This window comes from Somniosus microcephalus, chromosome 2 (genome assembly GCF_052327205.1).
Source record: "Somniosus microcephalus isolate GS21.2 chromosome 2, FLI_Smic_1.0, whole genome shotgun sequence".
In the NCBI taxonomy this organism is placed as follows: Eukaryota; Metazoa; Chordata; class Chondrichthyes; order Squaliformes; family Somniosidae; genus Somniosus; species Somniosus microcephalus.
Window position 1 is genome coordinate 300,239,761 of NC_140988.1, and position 20,898 is coordinate 300,260,658.

The 20,898-nt window shown below is 44.2% G+C and overlaps 1 protein-coding gene across 1 annotated transcript in view; it reads right to left on the reverse strand.

Annotated features, from left to right (window-relative positions):
• Positions 1-8,857: 8,857 nt before the first annotated feature.
• Positions 8,858-20,898, reverse strand: part of LOC147123484 (protein FAM221B-like) — a 71,775-nt gene continuing 59,734 nt past the window's right edge. Inside the window, exons 7-8 of the mRNA XM_086004604.1 lie at positions 13,109-13,228; positions 8,858-9,098 (exon numbers count right to left, since the gene is read on the reverse strand). Coding sequence (XP_085860730.1) covers positions 8,914-9,098; positions 13,109-13,228 — 305 coding nt within the window. The 3' untranslated portion in view covers positions 8,858-8,913. The remainder of the gene's footprint in view (positions 9,099-13,108; positions 13,229-20,898) is intronic.

Consider the following 20,898-nt stretch of genomic DNA (forward strand, 5'->3'; position numbering starts at 1 on the left):
GACTGACCTTTCGGCTGCTCCATTTGAAGCTGGATGATACGGTGAAACGAGTGTGTGTTTGATACCGTTCCATTTCATGAATTCTTGGAATAGAACAGAATGGAACTGAGGGCCATTGTCAGAAACAAGCTCTTCAGGTAAGCCATGACATGCAAAGGTAGACCTCAACTCATCTATGGTACATTCAGTTGTAGTATTTGAACCCATATGTTTCACTTCAATCCACTTTGAGTGACTACCTGCAAGTACCAGGAAATAATCATTTGCTTTCTCAAAGAAGTCTACATTTACTCTCTGAAAAGGTCTACTTGCTACCAGGGTTATAGTGGAGTTCTGGGTGGTTTGTTTCTGCAATTTTGGCAAACACTGTAATTGCTGACAAGATTCAAGATCATTGTCCAATCCAGGCCAGTAAATAAAGCTTCTTGCAATTGATTTCATACTGTTGATGCCTGGATGTTCAGTATGAAGTTTGGCCAGAATTCTATCTCTCAAAGAAGTAGATACCACCACTCTGTTTCCCCACTTGATACAACCTTGATCATAGGACAATTCAATATGATGGTTATGGAATGGTTTCAATTCTGTGTCTATACAATGATCAGTCCATCCATTCAAGGTGTTTTCATACACTCTTTTCAGTGCTGAGTCCTTTTAAGTCCTTTGAAGTCTCATCTGCAATCTCAGTTGCATTGACGGGAAAGTCTTTGTCAACTGCACCCAGCGTGAAAATCTCACCTTCACTCCTAACACATGTGGCAACCTGGACAAGGTATCTGTGATTGTGTTTTGCTTTGAAGTGCGATATTCAATCATGTATTCATATTATGACAACAACACTACCCAATGTTGCATTCTTGATGCGGCCATTGCAGGGCTGGCAGATTTGGGCCCCAATATTGCTAGGAGTGGTTTGTGATCAGTTATCAAGGTAAACTTTCTGCCAATCAGGAACTGTTGGAATTTCTTGATTCCAAACAATATGGCGAGTGCTTCCTTTTTCAATTTGCGTGTAGTTTCTTTCACTCTTTGTGAGGATTCGTGATGCAAACGCGATTGGTTTCTTGTGGCCGTCATCCATTACATGCCTTATGACAACTCCCACACCATAGCTGGAAGCATCACACGCTAACTTAAACTCACATTCTGTGTCATAGTGCACAAGTAGAGCATTGCTAGAGAGACTTCTCTTACAAGCGTCGTAAGCTTCTTGTTGCGCTTTCGTCCATTTACACTGGATATCCTTCTTGAGGAGCTCGTGCAATGGAGCTAACATGGTCACTAACTCAGGTAAGAAACGTGCATAGTACTAGACCATTCCAAGGTAAGATCTTAACTCAGACATATTCTGTGGCTTTGGAGCATTGATGACAGCATCAACCAACTTTCAGACCAAGGTACACAACCTTAGGCTGCATAAAAGCACATTTGTTCCTTTTCAATTTGACTTTGTGGGAATTCAACCTTTGAAGCAATATATCTTACACTTCTAAATTTTCTTCCTTGCTGCTTGTTGCGATCAGCGCATCATCTTGATTGCATAAGCAATTTGGAACTCCTTGCAAAATCTTATCCCAGGTGGATTTTGGAGGAGGACTTTACACCATACAGCAGCTTGGTGTATCAGTACAGTCCCTTGTGTGTGTTGATGGTGAGATACTGTTGACTCTCTTTGTCAACATTCAGCTGAGCATAAGCGTGCAACAGGTCAAGCTTGGAGAAAACCTTTGACACAGAGAGTGTTGCATACAAGTCCTGCAATGTAGGTAATGGGTACTGCTCATCGTCAACTGCTTGGTTGATAGTAACTTTGCAGTCACCACACAAGCATATAGTTTTGTCAGCTTTGGGCACTACCCCAATTGGGGTAGCCCATTCACTTTTGTCAGTTTTTACTAGCACTCCGTTCTCTCTGAGCTTTGCTAGCTCTTTCTCCACCTGACTTTTCAACACATAGGGGACCTGCCTTGCCTTACAATAGACAGGCTTTGTGTTGGACTTGATGTGGATATGCGCATCATACCCAGTGATGCCCTCATAACTGTCTGTGAACATGCTTTCGTACTTGTTCAGCATTGTGTCAAGTTGCTTCTTTGAAACATCTACACTGAAGATGTTTTTCCAGTTTAGTTTAACTTTCTCACCCAGCCTTTGCCCATGAGGGTTGGCCTGTTGTTGTAGCTCGCTACAATAATAGGCAGCTTTACTGACTGGCCATTGTGTTGAACTGTACATTCCATTTGTCCACATGTCTCTAGGATTTCTCCGGAGTAGGTTTTTAACTCTATGGTGTTCTTTGTAAGTGGTACTTGATTAAACTTAATCTCATATTTGTCCTTACTCATAATAGAGCAGCCCACCGCTGTTTCGATACACATATCAATATATTGCTCATTGATCAAAAGTTTTGCAGCGAAGTCTTTCTCACGATTGCTAGTGTTGCCGCTAGTGGCATAGATACTGTAGATGCCTAGTTCTTCAACATCAGGTGTGTTCACTTCAATATTGTGAACACCTCCCTTTTGTTGTCGCTGCTTTGCATTGCCACTAGAATGGTTCTTACTTCCTGCTTTAGATCTAGCTCTACAAACTGTTGAAATATGGCCTTGCTTCTGGCAGTGAAAACACTTCACATTTCCGTATTGGCAGGGCTGTGGTGAGTGACTTCCATAACAGTGATAACAATTCACTGAACTGCTCTCACCGACATGCTTTTGACTCGGTCTCACAGCTTTAGGTTTGGCGGTGACTTTGTGACTGTAGACCTCAGCTGCACTTGTCACCTGAGTTGGACAGAGCTCAATAACATTCTTAGTTGCCATTTCCATAGATAGGGCAATTTTGCATGTTATGTCAAACATTAGGTTCGGAGTGTTCAGTAACTTGGACTGTGTGCGCTCATCCACCAGTCCACACACAAACTTATTTCGCAACCCACAATCCAAAAATGTGCAGAAGTTACAATGCAAAGACAGGTTCTTAAGAGCTACTGATGTTTCAATTTGTTTTTGGTTTCTGGTACCAATCTTATAGCTCTCTGCTATTTCTAACGGCTTTGGGTCAAAATGGTCCTCGAGTTTCTCGACAATGTCTTCAAATGATGCATCCTTCGCTTTCCCTGGTGTGAGTAGGTTTGTCAACATTCCATAGACAACTGGCCCAATCTCCGTTAGAAAATTTGCTTTCTTCTATTCACAAATTACCTTATTTTGAGCTTGACATTCTCATCTGCACCTTTGGTCTCAATAATGTTACTGGCCCTAAAAAACATCTCCATCCGCTGAATGTAAGAACTGAATGGTTTGCGAGCTCGGTCATACATGCCAAGACTTCCGATGAATCCTGTAGGCATGGCCATGATCGTCCCGATCCCGTTGAACAGTGATTCAGCACACTACCTGTGTACATGTGAGAATCAACGCTGTTGTTGCTGTGTGTACATACACACAAAGGCAAAGCACAGATGACTCTACATGAGCATTAACAGTAAAACATTGCAAAAATTCAGTTTAGGCGTCACAAATTCACCTTAAACTTGTTAACTCGAATGTTGAACACTGTATCCTTCCATGATCCCTAAAAATGGCGTTAGGATCCCACCCTCGTCGTCAAAATGTAATATATGTGGGTAGAACAAATGAAGGAGAGAGACACTATGAGTTGCTAGTCCATGTGTTTGCTTTATTAGGCCAGAGCGAACTGAGCAGGCTCATACCAAACCATGTGATAATACATTACATTGTCCATCTCCGTAGTAAATATCATGAGGCTGGGAGATGCTGTTGGAGTAATCTCAGTGCATCACTGCAGTTCCTCCTGTAGATAGCACGAAGTATTCGTAACAAGGTAGATGAATTAACAGCGCAAATAGATGTAAACAAATATGATATAATTGCGATTACGGAGACATGGCTGCAGGTTGACCAAGGCTGGGAGCTGAATATACAAGGATATTTGATATTTAGGAAGGACAGGCAAAAAGGAAAAGGAGGTGGGGTGGCATTGTTAGTAAAGAATTCAATCAGAGCAATAGTGAGAAAGGACATTGGCTCAGAAAATCAAGATATAGAATCAGTCTGAGTGGAGCTAAGAAGCACCAAGGGGCAGAAAACATTGGTGGGAGTTGTCTATAGGCCTCCAAACAGTAGTGGTAATGTAGGGGACGGCATCAAACAGGAAATTAGAGATGCATGTAACAAGGGTACTACAGTAATCATGGGTGACTTTAATCGACATATAGACTGGCCAAACCAAATTAGCAATAATACAGTGGAGAATGAATTCCAAGTACGAGATGGTTTTTTAGACCAGTACGTTGAGGAGCCAACTAGGGAACAGGCTATCCTAGATTGGGTATTGTGCAATGAGAAGGGGTTAATTAATAATCTTGTTGTGCGGGGTCCTTTAGGGAAGAGTGACCATAACATGATAGAATTCTTTATTAGGATGGAAAGTGAAGAAGTCCAATCCGAAACTAGGGCCCTAAATCTAAACAAAGGAAACTACGAAGGTATGAGGAGTGAGTTGGCTATGATAGATTGAGGAGCTTCATTAAAAGGCATGACAGTGGATAGGCAATGGCTAACATTTAAGAAACAAATGCATGAATTGCAACAGTTATACATTCCTTTCTGGTGCAAAAACACAAAAGGAAAAGCGATCCAACCATGACTAACAAAAGAAATTAAGGATAGTATTAGATCCAAAGAGGAATCATATAAAGTTGCCAGAAAAAGTAGCAAGCCTGAGGATTGGGAACATAAGAACATAAGAAGTAGGAGCAGGAGTAGGCCATACGGCCCCTCGGGCCTGCTCCGCCATTCAATAGGATCATGGCTGATCCGAATCTAGACTCACGTCCACTTCCCTGCCCTCTCCCCGTAACCCCTAATTCCCTTATCTGCTAGGAAACTGTCTATCTCCATTTTAAATTTATTTAATGTTGCAGCTTCCGCAGCTCTCTGGGGTAACAAATTCCATAGATTTACTACCCTCTGAGTGAAGAAGTTTCTCCTCATCTCAGTTTTGAAAGGGCAGCCCCTTATTCTTAGATTATGCCCCCTAGTTCTAGTCTCACCCATCAGTGGAAACATCCTCACCGCATCCACCCGATCAAGCCCCCTCACAATCTTATATGTTTCGATAAGATCGCCTCTCATTCTTCTGAACTCCAATGAGTAGAGTCCCAACCTACTCAACCTTTCCTCATACGTCAACCCCCTCATCTCCGGAATCAACCGAGTGAACCTTCTCTGAACCGCCTCGAGAGCAAGTATATCTTTTCTTAAATATGGAAACCAAAACTGCACGCAGTATTCCAGGTGTGGTCTCACCAATACCCTGTATAACTGCAGCAATACTTCCCTGTTTTTATACTCCATCCCCCTTGCAATAAAAGCCAAGATTCCATTGGCCTTCCTGATCACCTGCTGCACCTGCATACTAACTTTTTGTGTTTCATGCACCAGGACCCCCAGATCCCTTTGTACTGTAGCACTTTGCAGTTTCTCTCCATTTAGATAATAACTTGCTCTTTGATTTTTTCTGCCAAAGTGCATAACCTCACACTTTCCAACATTATATTGCATCTGCCAAATCTCTGCCCACTCACTTAGCCTGTCTATGTCCTTTTGCAGGTTTTTTATGTCCTCCTCACTCACTGCTTTCCCTTCCATCTTTGTATCGTCGGCAAACTTGGATATGTTGCACTCGGTCCCTTCCTCCAAATCGTTAATATAGATTGAACAGTTTAGAGTTCAGCAAAAAAGGACCAAGAGATTGATTAAGAGGGAAAAACTTGCAAGGAACATAGAAGTAAAAGCTTCTACAAGTATGTAAAAAGAAAAAGATTAGTGAAGACAAATGTAGGTCCCTTACAGTCAGTAATGGGAGAATTTATAATGGGGGACAAGGAAATGGCAGAGTAATTAAACAAGTACTTTGGTTCTGTCTTCACGGAAGAGGACACAAATAACTTCCCAGAAATGCTAGGAAACCAAGAGTCTAGTGAGAAGGAGGAATTAAAGGAAATTAATATTAGTATAAAAAAAGTGCTGGAGAAATTAATGGGACTGAAAGCCGATAAATCCCCAGGACCTGATAATCTGCATCCCAGAGTACTAAAAGAGGTAGCCAAAATGGATGCATTGGTTGCCATCTTCCAAAATTCTATAGATTATGGAACAGTTCCTGCAGATTGGAGGTTGACAAATGTAACCCCACTATTTAAAAAAGGAGGGAAGAGAGAAAACAGGGAACTGTAGACCGGTTAGCCTAACATCAGTAGCAGGGAAAATGCTAGAGTCTATTATAAAGGATGTGATAACAGGACACTTAGAAAATGTCAATGGGATTAGACAGAGTCAACATGGATTTATGGAAGGGAAATCGTTTTTGACAAACCTACTGGAGTTTTTTGAGGATGTAACTGGTAGAACCAGTGGATGTGGTGTATTTGGATATTCAGAAGGCCTTTGATAAAATCCCACATAAGAGGTTAGTGTGCAAAATTAAAGCACATGGGATTGGGGATAATATACTGGCATGGATTGAAAATTGGTTAACAGACAGGAAACAGAGAGTAGGAATAAATGGGTCTTTTTCGGGGTGGCAGGCGGTGACTAGTGGGGTACCGCAGCTATTCACAATATATATCAATGATTTGGATGAGGGAACCAAATGTAATATTTCCAAGTTTGCTGATGACACGAAACTAGGTGGAATTATGAGTTGTGAGGAAGATGCAAAGAGGCATCAAGGTGATTTAAATAAGTTGAGTGAGTGAGCAAATACATGGCAGATGCAGTATAACGTGGATAAATGTGAAGTTATCCACTTCGGTAGGAAAAACAGAAAGGCAGAGTATTATTTAAATAGTGATACATTGGGAAATGTTGATGTACAAAGGGACCTGGGTGTTCTTGTACACCAGTCACTGAAAGCAAACATGCAGGTGCAGCAAGCAGTTAGGAAGGCAAATGGTATGTTGGCCTTCATTGCAAGAGGTTTTGAGTACAGGAGCAAGGATGTCATACTACAGTTATACAGGGCCTTGGTGAGACCACACCTGGAGTACTGTGTGCAGTTTTGGTCTACTTACCTAAGAAGTTGTATACTTGCCATAGAGGGAGTGCAGCAAAGGTTCACCAGACTGATTCCTGGGATGGCGGGACTGTCGTTTGAGGAGAGATTGGGTCGACTAGGCCTGTATTCACTAGAGTTTAGAAGAATGAGAGGGGATCTCATTGAAATGTATAAAATTCTGACAGGGCTAGACAGACTGGATGTAGGGAGGATGTTTCCCCTGGCTGGGGGGTCTAGAACAAGGGGTCACAGTCTCAGGATACGGGGTAGGACATTTAGGACTGAGATAAGGAGAAATTTCTTCACTCAGAGGGTGGCGAACCTATGGAATTCTCTACCACAGAAGGCTGAGGAGGCCAAGTCACTGAATATATTTAAGAAGGAGATAGATAGATTTCTAGATACAAAAGGCATCAAGGGGTATGGGGAGAGAGGGGGAATATGGTATTGAGATAGAGGATCAGCCATGATCATAGTGAATGGCGGAGCAGGCTCGAAGGGCCTACTCCTGCTCCTATTTTACTATGTTTCTAAATGTCTGCTGAGGAGGGAAGTAATGTGAATCAGTTTGTTTGCAAATAAATCTGGACAGTAGTTTAACCTGTACAAAGAGGTTCTGCCTTTTGAATTGAGATCTTGTGTTCTCTGCTAAGCAATTTTAGCATGATCAGGATTATTAGTTGGACCTCGGCAAGCTTTGCCTCTGCCTACCTACACCTAAGCTCTTCTGACTTAGGTAAAAGGGTTCCAACAGGAGAGGAGGAACACTCTTTATTAGGCAAACAGGTGGATTACTGAGTTGCTTGGTTTGAAGACCCTTAAACATCTTAGTAGATTTCTGTGCATCAGACACCCAAGTGACCAAAAATTAAATAAATGATCAAAACTGTCATCACGCCATTTACGCAAGAAAAAGTGTTGGATGAAACGAACTACAGGACGTATTTTGCTTTGATCCGAATGGTATTCACCTGATACCAATTGCTTAATTCCCATAGTTTTCTTCTCAGTAAACCAAATAGTTGTCTCTTATCACCTGTCTCACCTGACTTTTCACCTAGCTGTGGGAGACAGCTGGTTAAGTGACAGCAGGCACACCTGGTGACTTTTTGTTTAGCTGTGTATGTGACACTCAGAGCCTGTGCATAGTAAGTATTTTAAAAGCTTTTACCAAGTTGGAAACAAAAAGTAAACCAGCCTTGCTCACATGCTATTCTGCGGCTTGAAGTCCCAGTGAGCAGAATGTGTGTTGAATATATAGGAACCAACCAAAATATTACTTCAATTTAAATGGTATGAATGGGACAAGGGGACACAGGTCCAAACCAGTAAAAGGTAAATTTAGGATTGATATCAGGTAATCAATATATGGAATAGCCTTCCATATAAAGTAGTGGAGGCAAAAATCTTGGAATCATTTAAGAAACAGTTGGATGCTACAATGAGGGCGTGTTAGGATCTTTTTGGATGGATGACATAAGTTGGGTGGAATGACCATCCTCCGTTATTATCCTGTGAACAGACGTTACTTTCAACAATGTGCTCTGCTCACCAGCACTTTAAACAGCACACCAGCACACAGGGAGCAAAGGCTTTCCGGGTACTTTGCAGCTATATATATTTCAGCGGAATGATCAGTCTACTTTTCTATTTCTAATTTAGCAACAGCTTTTAAAATATTTATCATGCTCACTCTCGTGCGTTGGGATCAGATTTTTAAAACTCCCATGAATTATGGACAACATTGACATTTAGACAAAAACCCAGACAAAAATGATTGTGTGAGTTTTATTCAGACAGTTACAGCTGTAAGTGCGAATTACAGATTGCTCAGTATCCTCTTGGCTTTGTGGCTGGTGGTAAAGCAGGTTTGGCTGAGCTGGCAGAAGGTCCTAGACGTGAAAAGGATCCAGTACCACTAGTAATGGCCTGGTATGCTGAATCGTCCTCTTCATTCCCTGATAGCACCGCATTTCGTAAGTTGGGCATCTCTGCAAAGGGCAAGTAAGCTTCACCTAAAACCATTTCAATAACAAAAAAAATATTTTAAGAGACACAAACATACAAGGGATAGTTTTACAAGTCCACGCCTGCGGTGGGGTGCCTCGCCTGTCAGCAGCGTAGTTTGGGCATCGACTGACCACGCGTTTCTGATCATTCATTTTAACGGTTGGAAAGTTGTAGGCCTTTGACATCCAAATTTCCGACTTGCGTTGCCTATTGGCGAGGTTCCCTGTTGACAGCATGGACCATAAAATTACACTGACAATATCATTAAAACAAACTGTACTCTTGTGCATAATGTTGTGGACAACTCTCACTTATTGTAGCAGGGAACAAAACATCAGAGGAAAATATATATGTTTTGAAATTACACTGTGGCGTGGTACTGTACGAACACTGAACGCATTCAAATGAAATTCCTCTTTCCTAAATGCACATGTTAACATGTTTATAATATATAAGTATTCTGCAGCGTAATTTCTAGGCCACAGAAAAGAATAAGGTTTGGCCACTGGATGAGTTCTTAACTTCACTGTCCTACTCGGAAGACCATTCCAGGTATGAATCACTCTTTGACTGAAGTAGTGCTTCCTGGGACCAGTCCTGAATTTGCCTTATACCAGTTTATATCTCGTCTTGCTGTCGTGGCCCAACTTAAAATAGTTTTCGGAATTAACGTTTTCTATCCTACTTACATTCTTATAAACCTGTGGTTCCGTTTCATTCATTTTCTTTCAACATTAACTTGCATTTACATAGCTTTCCTCACGCACAGGGAAACATCGCAAAGCAGTTTACAGTAAGGATGCAAAGGATATGGTGAGTACCAAGCATGTGGAAAAGGGAGGGGAACAGGAAGGCTAGGATAGAGAAACAAAGGCATGGCTGAAGAGCAGCATTTTGAGGATGTTTTTGAAGTGGAGGCGACCGGACAGAGAATTACAAAGGACAGGAGTGTAGTGGCTGAATGAAAGGCCACCAGTTGTGGAGTGGAGGGAGTGAGGGATGAGGAGAAATCTAGTATTAGAGAAGAGGAGGGCGCATGCAGGAGCATAAGGCTTGAGGAAGGGTGGCTTAAGGTAAGGTGGGTGAGGCCATGGAGAGATAGGAAAACAAGAAGGAGAATTTTGAAATCAATATATATTGGAGCACGGGGAGCCAGTGAAGTTTAGAGAGGTTACATAAGAACTTAAGGTCGAAACCCTTCTTCAGAACTCCGAAACGTTGACTCTGTTTCTCTCTCCACGGATGTTGCCTGGCCTGCTGAGTTTTTCCAGCGTTTTCTGTTGTTATTTCGGATTTCCAGCATCCACAGTATTTTGCTATCGTTCTATGTTTCTATGTTTACTCAAATCCTCTTGTAATGAAGGCCAGCATACCATTTGCCTTCCTAATGGCTTGCTGCACCTGCACATTCACTTTCAGTGACTCATGTACAAGGACACCCAGGTCCCTTTGAGCATCTGCATTCCCCAATCTTTCACCATTTAGGAAATACTCTGCCTTTCTGTTTTTTTCTACCAAAGTGGATAACTTCACATTTATCCACATTATATTCCATCTGCCATGTTCTCGCCCACTTACTGAGCCTGTCGAGATCCCCTTGAAGCCTCTTCATATCCTCTTCGCAACTGACACTGTCACCTAGCTTTGTATCATCAGCAAATTTGGAAATGTTACATTTAGTCCCCTCATCCAAATCATTGATATAGATTGTGAATAGCTGGGGCCCAAGCACCGATCCTTGCAGTACCCCACTAGTCACAGCCTGCCATCCTGAAAAAGACCCGCTTAACCCTACTCTTTGTTTTCTGTCTGTTAACCAATTCTCAATCCATGCTAGTATATTACCCCCAATTCCATGTGCCCTAATTTTGTTCACCAACCTCTTGTGTGGGACCTTATCGAAGGCCTTCTGAAAATCCAGATGCACCACATCTACTGGTTCCCCTTTGTCTACTCTACTAGTTACATCCTCAAAGAACTCCAATAGGTTTGTCAAACAGGATTTCCCTTTCATAAAGCCATGTTGACTCTGCCCAATCTTACTATTAGTTTCTAAGTGCCCAGTTATTGCATCCTTTATAATAGATTCCAGCATTTTCCCAACTACTGATGTGAGGCTAACAGGTCTGTAGTTCCCTGTTTTCTCTCTCCCTCCTTTCTTAAATAGCGGGCTTACATTTGCTATCCTCCAATCTGCAGAACCCGGTTGGGAGTAGAATTTAGTTCATGGATGTTTCAGATGAGGTGAAGCTTGTGGAGGGTTGATGCAAGGCGGTCATCCACGAGGGCCTCATGAAGGCATGGACTAGATTTTTGGTGGTGGAAGGGGAGCGATATGGGCAGACACTGGCAAGGTTGTAGAGGTGGAATATAGCAGTTTTGGTAATTGTGCAGATGGGCGTATGAATGTGTTTTGTATTTATGGAATTCAATTGGATCTTTTAACGGTATATCAATTTTTTTTGCCAATTTTCCTTTCTCTCCTGAAGGCATCTTTGGGTTATGATTTCCCAAGCACTGGTTGCCTTCTCGTACCTTGCAAGTGACTATAATCATGTGTGAATTTTGACACTGTGTTGGCAACTAATTCTACCATGGAGGAGGAGGGAGCTTCTCATAGTTAAGTCCGAATCTGCCTTCACTTGATGTTTTTGACACATACCATCTGCTATGCTCACTATCCATTACCTTCTGATGTTACACATTACAATTGACTCTTAATTTGTGTGCCAACATTTTAATATTGAAAATATCTGTAACCCTTCCAAGATAAATTATTTTTGGCTAGATTCCAAAATATTGGAAAATGTACCCAAACAGTGTCTAAAATCAAAATTTCCCAGAGCGTGCTTCCTGATCCACCAAGAAATAGTTTCAGTGTTCACATTCCCCTTCACAAATTTTTAAAGCTGACATTGCAAACTTGCATTTTTGTGTGTATTAGAGGTCAGCCTTGGCGTAGCGGTAGCACTCTCGTCTTTGAGTCAGAGGGTTGAGGATTCAAGTCCCACTCCAGAGACTTGAGTGTATAATCTAGGCTGACACTTCAGTGCAGTACTGAGGGAGTGCTGTATAGTTGGAGGTGCCATCTTTTGGATGAGGCAACGATCCGGCTTAATAGGTCAAATCCTCTGAGAAATGGCATCCAGCTGATGATGGGGAGTGCTGTGAGGCAATGGAAATTCTAGGCCTACAATGATGTATTTTAATAAACCGGGATATTTGTTTCATGAGAACAGAAGAAAACAAGATTTGTTTTGAAACAGAGAAAGCTCATCCCTTTCTGATGGATTCCAAGCTCACCTTCCCATATTTCACACTCTCTCTCCAAAAGCATGTCTAGCTGTCTCTTGAACCCATTTATATCGTTCACTTCATTGACCTTCCAAAAGTATATTGCTCTTTGTGTAAAAAAACTCTCCACCTGACTTTCCTTCTTCGTTCTTAATGTTTAATGTATGCCCTAGTAAGCAAGCCTTGAGCCACTGCAAACAGGGTCCTCTTTTTGTTTGAACCCAAAAAAACCCAATTGGACTGTAAATAAGCAAAAGTTCAACTAAATCTTAACAAATCAAATTAAAATTTGGTTTTCCGAGTTGATGATGCACTCCAGTCCCCGCGGCGCCCACTGGTCGCGGAAATACTCAAGCGCACCAGCGGACACCGCGTGCTCCATCTCCAGGGCCACCCGGGCGCGAACATGGCCGCGGAAGAGAGGCAGGCAATCCGGCTGGACGACCCCCTCGACCGCCCGCTGCCTGGACCAATTCTGCAAACAGGGTCAAGTTTGTCATTCTATATATTTTGATAACTTTAATTTTGGCACTTTGGAATCTCCAACATTTAACATAGCAATATGAATATTGTTTTCTTTTTATTTCTACATTGATTCATGTTTTCCTCCAAATTATTTCATGTTGTCTTGGGTGAAACAGTTTTCAGTCAGTTGAAACTGGTACTCTGTAATATCTGAGAACATGAACAAATATGGGCAGCTTTAGTGCTGCCTTCTTACCATATGGGAGCCCAGCTTCTCTTCTATGTGCTTCAGTTTCAAAGAATGTTTGATGTTGTTCCCAATGTTTATCACAGGCTGCACAGAGGAAATTGGAGTCAAAAGCTGGGCAGGAGCAACCTGTTTAAAGAGCATATAAATTAAAAATAATATTAATGCAGTTTAACTCGATACTATAGGTGCCTTGTGTAACAGTTATTTTCCCTCTAAAATATTGCTAGATTTTTATACTTGTGTAATTGCACATTGTTTGTAGATCATCGTTGCAGAGTACTAAAACATGTATTTTTCTGGGGGGTGGGGAGGGGCGATTTTCTTCACTTCTCATTCTCCACTGAATTTCAATGGGCTGATTGCAATTGCATGAAATTAGGGTTATTATGTGGCAGGGAGAATTTGCAGGGTGGAATACATACCTAGGGATTATAGTCTTCAGTATGTGTCTCTTCCCCAGGTTTGAATGGAATTTACAACATAAGTATGAAAACTAAAACAGTTTTATTAACAAAATTGCAAGTGGTTTATTGTGATAGACACTAACCACAGTGAGAACCCATGACCAGTACAAATACAGGAACAATTTCACAAAATGGTGGATGTCTAAGGTCTTTTAATTATGGCTACAGAACTTCTGAAATAATCCAGATAAAACATTCTAATTGCATATTTTCAAATAGTGTGTGAAGAGTTTTTCTCAGCATAGTGCACAGTTTGACTGGCAGGTGGTAGTGAGATGGCAAAACCCGATTAATGAAATAGGGAAACAATATCAAGTGAAAGAAAAGATATATGGGTACAGAGGAGCAACTGAGCGAGAGCAGAGGAAGAACAAAGAAAGAGAATTTTGGCTGGTACTACATTCAGTGAGAGAGTGTATGTGACAGAGAGAAAGATAGACTCTACAGTGTTAGAGAGACAAAAAGAGGGTGATGAAATGCTAGAGAGATATAGGGCTGGATTTTTCCAACCACGGCAGGTCCGGGGCAGGCGACGCGGTGGCATGTGGGGACCGCGCATCTGTCTCGATCCCAGCCTCCAACAAGATAGTCCGATGATGGGCCTTGTTAAGCCCGCCCTGCGAGATTCCCGGCCAATTAATAGGAAGCGGGTCTGATGACGTCATTTGATGATGTGTCATCAGCCAGTTTCCTTAAAGGAGCCATGTCCAAATTGATTTTGACAGTTCTGCTGTCAGTGTTCTGCAGCATTGAGGTGCTGCAAACACTGACAAGCACTGCACAGAGGTGCATGGCTGTGCCCAGGCTCTCCCATTACTCCCATCATATGCTTATGGAGGGAGTCACAGCACGCAGGGAGGTACTCTTCCCTTCCAATGGGCGGAAGACACCTCCCCAGGACACCAACGCAGTCTGGTTGCACATTGCACAGGAGGACAGAAACAGAGATGTCGTCAGGAGGACCTGGCTGCAGTGGTGCAAAGCTTTCAGTCGGGACCAGCGGGAGCAGCGAGGAGGAGCTCGGGAGAAAACCCGGCGACCAGCGAGGCCCGAGACCAGTCGGGAGCAGTGAGTCGGAGCCCGGTATAAAAACCGGAGAGAGGCGAGGCCCGAGACCAGTCGGGACCAGCGGGAGCAGCGAGGAGGAGCTCGGGAGAAAACCCGGCGACCAGCGAGGCCCGAGACCAGTCGGGAGCAGTGAGTCGGAGCCCGGTATAAAAACCGGAGAGAGGCGAGGCCCGAGACCAGTCGGGACCAGCGGGAGCAGCGAGGAGGAGCTCGGGAGAAAACCCGGCGTCCAGCGAGGCCCGAGACCAGTCGGGAGCAGTGAGTCGGAGCCCGGTATAAAAACCGGAGAGAGGCGAGGCCCGAGACCAGTCGGGAGCAGCGTGGTGAGACCGGTATAAAAACCGGAGAGCAGCGAGGCACACCAACTCAGCAGCGGGGAGAGAGGTAAAAAGTAATCAGTGTGTGACGTCACCAGGGAGCAGGTAGGTGATTGGTTGGTGAGTATTTCTCTTTTTTCAATACAAGCTTGAATTCTGTGGTGTTAAATTTCTGTGGTGTAGTGGGGATAGTTGGTAAATAAAGCGCCCTAGAGCATACCTGTAACTGGGGTATTGAATAAATTTTTAAAGAAATTAAAGGGGTAAGTCATGGCAGGAGAGTTCAGACCCGTGCTCTGCTCCTCCTGCTCTATGTGGGAAGTCAGGGATGCTGCCAGTGTCCCTGATGACCATGTGTGCAGGAAATGCATCCAGCTGCAGCTACTTGTAGACCGCATTGCGGCGCTCGAGCTGCGGGTGGATGAATTTTGGAGCATGCGCGATGCTGAAAGGCTCGTGGATAACACGTTTAGCGAGTTGTGCACGCCTCAGGGTAGGGCAGCACAGGGGGTGACCATCAGGCGGAGCAACAAAGGCAGGCAGGTAGTGCAGGGAACCCCTGCGGACATCCCCCTTTCAAACAAGTATACCGCTTTGGATACTGTTGAGGGGGATGACTCACCAGGGGAAGGCAGCAGCGGCCAACTTCCTGGCACTGGGGGTGCTCCTGCTGCCCAGGAAGGGGGGAAAAAGAGTGGGAGAGCAATAGTGGTAGGGGATTCTATAGTAAGGGGAACAGATAGGCGTTTCTGTGGCCGTAGACGTGAATCCAGGATGGTTTGTTGCCTCCCTGGTGCCAGGGTCAAGGATGTCACTGAGCGGCTGCAGGGCATTCTGGAGGGGGAGGGAGAACAGCCAGTGGTCGTGGTCCACATTGGTACCAACGACATAGGTAAAAAGAGGGATGAGGTCCTGCAGCAAGAATTTAGGGAGCTAGGTGAAGGATTAAGCAGCAGGACCTCAAAGGTTGTAATCTCTGGATTACTCCCGGTGCCACGTGCTAGTAAGTATAGGAATAGGAAGATAGAACAGATGAATGCGTGGCTAAAGGGATGGTGCAAGGGGGAGGGCTTTAGTTTCCTGGATCACTGGGTCTGCTTCTGGGAAAGGTGGGACTTGTACAAGTCGGACGGTTTACACCTGAACCAGGGGGGAACCAATATCCTTGCGGGGAGGTTTGCTAGCACTGCTGGGGAGGGTTTAAACTAACTTGGCAGGGGGTTGGGGTACAGAGTGGAGCTATAGTAGGGGGTGATTTACGGCCAAATACAGAGGGAAAAACAAGTCAGCTGGGAAGGCAGAGCAAATATGTGAAGGCAAAAGAGAATATGGCAGGGCTGGAAGGCATTTATTTTAATGCAAGGAGTCTTGCAAATAAGGTGGATGAACTGAAGTTGTTGTTGAACACATGGGAGTACGATATTGTTGCTATCACGGAGACATGGTTGAGGGAGGGTCAGGACTGGCAGCTCAATATTCCGGGGTATAGAATCTTCAGGCGAGACAGAGGGGGATGTAAAAGGGGAGGGGGTGTTGCAATATTAATTAAGGAGTCAATTACTGCTGTAAGGAGGGATGATATATTAGCGGGTTCCTCTAATGAGGCCATATGGGTAGAACTTAAAAACAAAAAGGGGGCAAGCACTTTGCTGGGAGTGTACTATAGGCCCCCAAACAGTCAGGGGGAGATAGAGGAACAGATATGTAGGCAAATCTCCGAGAAGTGCGAAAATAATAGGGTAATAATAGTGGGGGATTTCAACTTCCCCAATATAAATTGGGACAGTCAGAGTGTGAAAGGCTTAGAGGGTGCAGAATTCTTAAAGTGCATCCAGGAGAGCTTTTTGAGCCAACATGTAGAAAGTCCTACAAGAGAGGGGGCGGTACTGGACCTAATTCTGGGGAATGTAGCCGGGCAAGTGGTGGAAGTGTCAGTAGGAGAGCATTTTGGCGACAGTGACCATAATTCGGTGAGATTTAAGGTGGTCATGGAAAAAGACAAAGACGGCCCGGAAATAAGGGTTCTAAATTGGGGGAAGGCCGATTTTAATATGATAAGGCAGGATCTGGCCAAAGTGGACTGGGAGCAGCTGCTTATAGGAAAATCCACATCAAAACAGTGGGAGACTTTCAGAAGGGAAATAGAGAGAGTACAACGCCAACATGTTCCTGTAAAGGTCAAGGGTGGGACCAACAAGCAAAGGGAACCTTGGATGACAAGGGATATACAAAAATGCATTAGAAATAAGAGGGGGGCTTTTGGCAGTTACAAAAGACTAAAGACAGAAGAAGCCCTAGAGGAGTATAAAAAGTGCAGGGGCATACTTAAAAAAGAAATTAGGAGGGCGAGGAGGGGCCATGAAATAACACTGGCGAGCAAAATAAAGGAAAATCCTAAGATGTTTTATAAGTATATTAAGGGCAAGAGGATAACCAGGGAAAGGGTAGGGCCCATTAGGGACCAAAGTGGCAATCTGTGTGTAGAGCCAGAGGATGTAGGCGGGGTTTTAAATGAATTTTTTGCATCTGTGTTCACTATGGAGAAAGACGATGCAGACATAGAAATCGGGCAAGGGGACTGTGACATACTTGAACATATTAGCATCGAGAGGGAGGAGGTGCTAGCGGTTTTAGCGGGCCAAAAAGTGGATAAATCCCCAGGCCCGGACGAGATGTATCCCAGGCTGCTGTGGGAGGCAAGGGAGGAGATTGCAGGGGCTCTGACACTAATTTTCAGAACCTCTCTGGCCACAGGGGATGTACCAGAGGACTGGAGAACAGCTAACGTAGTACCATTATTCAAGAAGGGTAGCAGGGATAAACCAGGGAATTACAGGCCAGTGAGTCTAACATCTGTGGTGGGGAAATTATTGGAAAAAATTCTGAGGGACAAAATTAATCTCCACTTGGAGAGGCAAGGATTAATCGGGGATAGTCAGCATGGCTTTGTTAAGGGTAAATCATGTCTAACAAATCTGATCGAATTTTTCGAGGGGGTGACTAGTGGGGTGGATGAGGGAAATGCTGTGGATGTGGTGTACATGGACTTCAGTAAAGCTTTTGACAAAGTCCCGCATAGGAGACTGGTCAAGAAGGTAAGAGCCCATGGGATCCAGGGTGCCTTGGCGCGTTGGATCCTAAACTGGCTGAGTGGCAGGAGGCAGAGGGTGATGGTCGAAGGTTGCTTTTGTGACTGGAAGCCTGTGTCCAGTGGGGTACCTCAGGGATTGGTGCTGGGTCCCTTATTGTTTGTGATCTACATAAATGATTTGGATGAAAATGTAAAAGGTATGATCAGTAAGTTCGCAGATGACACGAAAATTGGTGGGGTGGTAAATTGCGAGGAGGAAAGCCTCCGGCTACAGGATGATATAAACGGGTTGGTCAGATGGGCGGAAAAGTGGCAAATGGAATTTAACCCTGAAAAGTGCGAGGTGATGCATTTTGGACGGACAAATAAGGCAAGGGAATACACAATGAGTGGTAGGACCCTAGGAAGTACAGAGGGTCAGAGGGACCTTGGTGTACATGTACATAGATCCCTGAAGGCAGCGGAGCAGGTAGATAAGGTGGTTAAAAAGGCATATGGGATACTTGCCTTCATTAGCCGAGGCATAGAATATAAGAGCAGGGAGGTTATGATGGAGCTGTACAAAACGCTGGTGAGGCCACAGCTGGAGTACTGTGTGCAGTTCTGGTCGCCTCACTATAGGAAGGATGTGATTGCTTTGGAGAGGGTGCAGAGAAGATTCACCAGGATGTTACCTGGGATGGAGCGCCTCAGCTATGAAGAGAGGCTGGACAGGCTGGAGTTGTTTTCCTTGGAGCAGAGAAGGCTGAGGGGGGACCTGATTGAGGTGTACAAAATAATGAGGGGCATAGATAGGGTAGATAAAGAGGAACTTTTCCCCTTAGTGGGGGGGTCAATAACAAGGGGGCATAGATTCAGGGTAAGGGGCAGGAGATTTAGAGGGGATTTGAGGAGGAACTTTTTCACCCAGAGGGTGGTTGGAATGTGGAACTCAATGCCTGAAAGGGTGGTGGAGGCAGGAACCCTCACAACATTCAAGAAGCATTTGGATGAGCACTTGAAATGCCATTGCATACAAGGCTATGGACCAAATGCTGGAAAATGGGATTAGACTGGACAGGGATGGATGGGCGGCGCAGACACGATGGGCCGAAGGGCCTCTTTCTGTGCTGTAAAACTCTATGACTCTATGACTCTATGATCTCAGTAGATCACGAAACGTTACTGCCATGCCACACTCAACCTCATCCTGCGGTGTCACTCATTACATCCCCATCACTCTGCCTTCCCTACCTTAGTCCTGCACATCTTTACTCACACCAACTTATCTTGCACCTCCACCCATCCCTCTCTCTCTATCTACATTATTACATTCCCATCTCACTAGTCACCCCTCACACTCACCCTCATCCTACTGCAAGCATACCAACTAACAATACGTAAGGGTAGGCACTTGGGTGGTTTAGCCAATGTTCATGTGAAGTTTCTGGTAATGTGCTGTCAAACATTGAAATCTTTATTTTCAACACTTTGCGTTCTTGGACAGATTTGAGTGCACCTTTCAAAGTGTCTTAGTGAGTTGCAGTGAATGGCGAGACATAACCCCCCCACCCCGCCAAATGATGATGAGTGTGAAAAGAAAGGCTTGGACATTGTAGGGAAGCTTTATGGTGTTGGTGTAGGGTGGTGCCTACCTGGCATATCATGTGGCAGCCAGGGTGTACAGTGTTAAGTGAAACTAATCTGGACATGGTGAGTCCATTGCTGGTGTCCCAGGCAGCAATGTGCGTGGGTGATGATGCCCTGTGCAGCATCAGTTGATTGCGGAGAAGGTTAGTGTGGATATTGGTGCTGCTGGTGTGCCTGGTGATGCTGGTGTTGGACTGATTGTTTTGGGATTCTGAGGGCCAAGGTGAGATTTTTTCGAAGGGCACCAATGCTGATGGAATAGATGGCAGGTGAGGTTGAGATGACAGAAATAATCTGTCAATGTTGAGATAGGTTGTTCCAAGGAGGTGACAGTGGATAGAGAGATTACTCCATACACTTCAAAAATGCATAAAGCTCAAAAGTGAGTTCTAAATATTCAAGCCTGAAGCCTCTGAGATTGGAAACTGGCCAGCTGTAAAATGGCAGGTTTTAAACCACTTTTGCAGCTGTCACCTATTGAAAGAAATGGAGAGTTGTTCAGATCCAGACATACTTACCTGGTGTGATCCCCGTGCGACGGGAACCCGTGGAAAATGTGGCAAAATGCTTTGGAACTGAGAAAAGGGGGATTTAATTACATTAAACACCCTCCTACAAGCACAATTGAATGACCCGCCGCTTAGTGCCATGTCTGCAAAGCGCAGGCAGAAACGGCACTTGGGAAACTGACAAGGAGGCGGGTTCAGAGCGGGATACCGGCCCGCTGTCAATCTTTTTGATTTTGGCAGCGGACCCGCCTCCAAACCCGCCCTCTGAGCACTGGTAAAATTCAGCCCATAGAGATCATGGGAGATGAGTACCCCACTGCACTAAAATTAGTAACTGTGGAGTAACTTACAAGCTGTTCAAATCTGGAGAGAAGCACGAGAATGCTAATGCTGATCTGCATTTTCCTCTCATGTCTACGCTGTGCTCTGAAGGTTTAGTGAAATATGAAAAACAAGCAGCTTTGAACCCAATGGAGCCTTCTAAAGGGTCAACTAATATAGCATGCACTGATTTCCTCTGCAAGTTAAGCAAAAGGGGCAGGAGAATTAGCTCCAGCTGCCTTGTCCCGCTTGAATCGTTCACTTAAATGCAAGTGTTTATTTTCTAGCAACACAGTGGATATGGATACACAGATGTATTTTGGTTGTTGACGCAGAAGGGAGAGAAGGAGGAGATGCAGCCCAGATGACATAGCAGTCATATCAATCGCAGCATCCA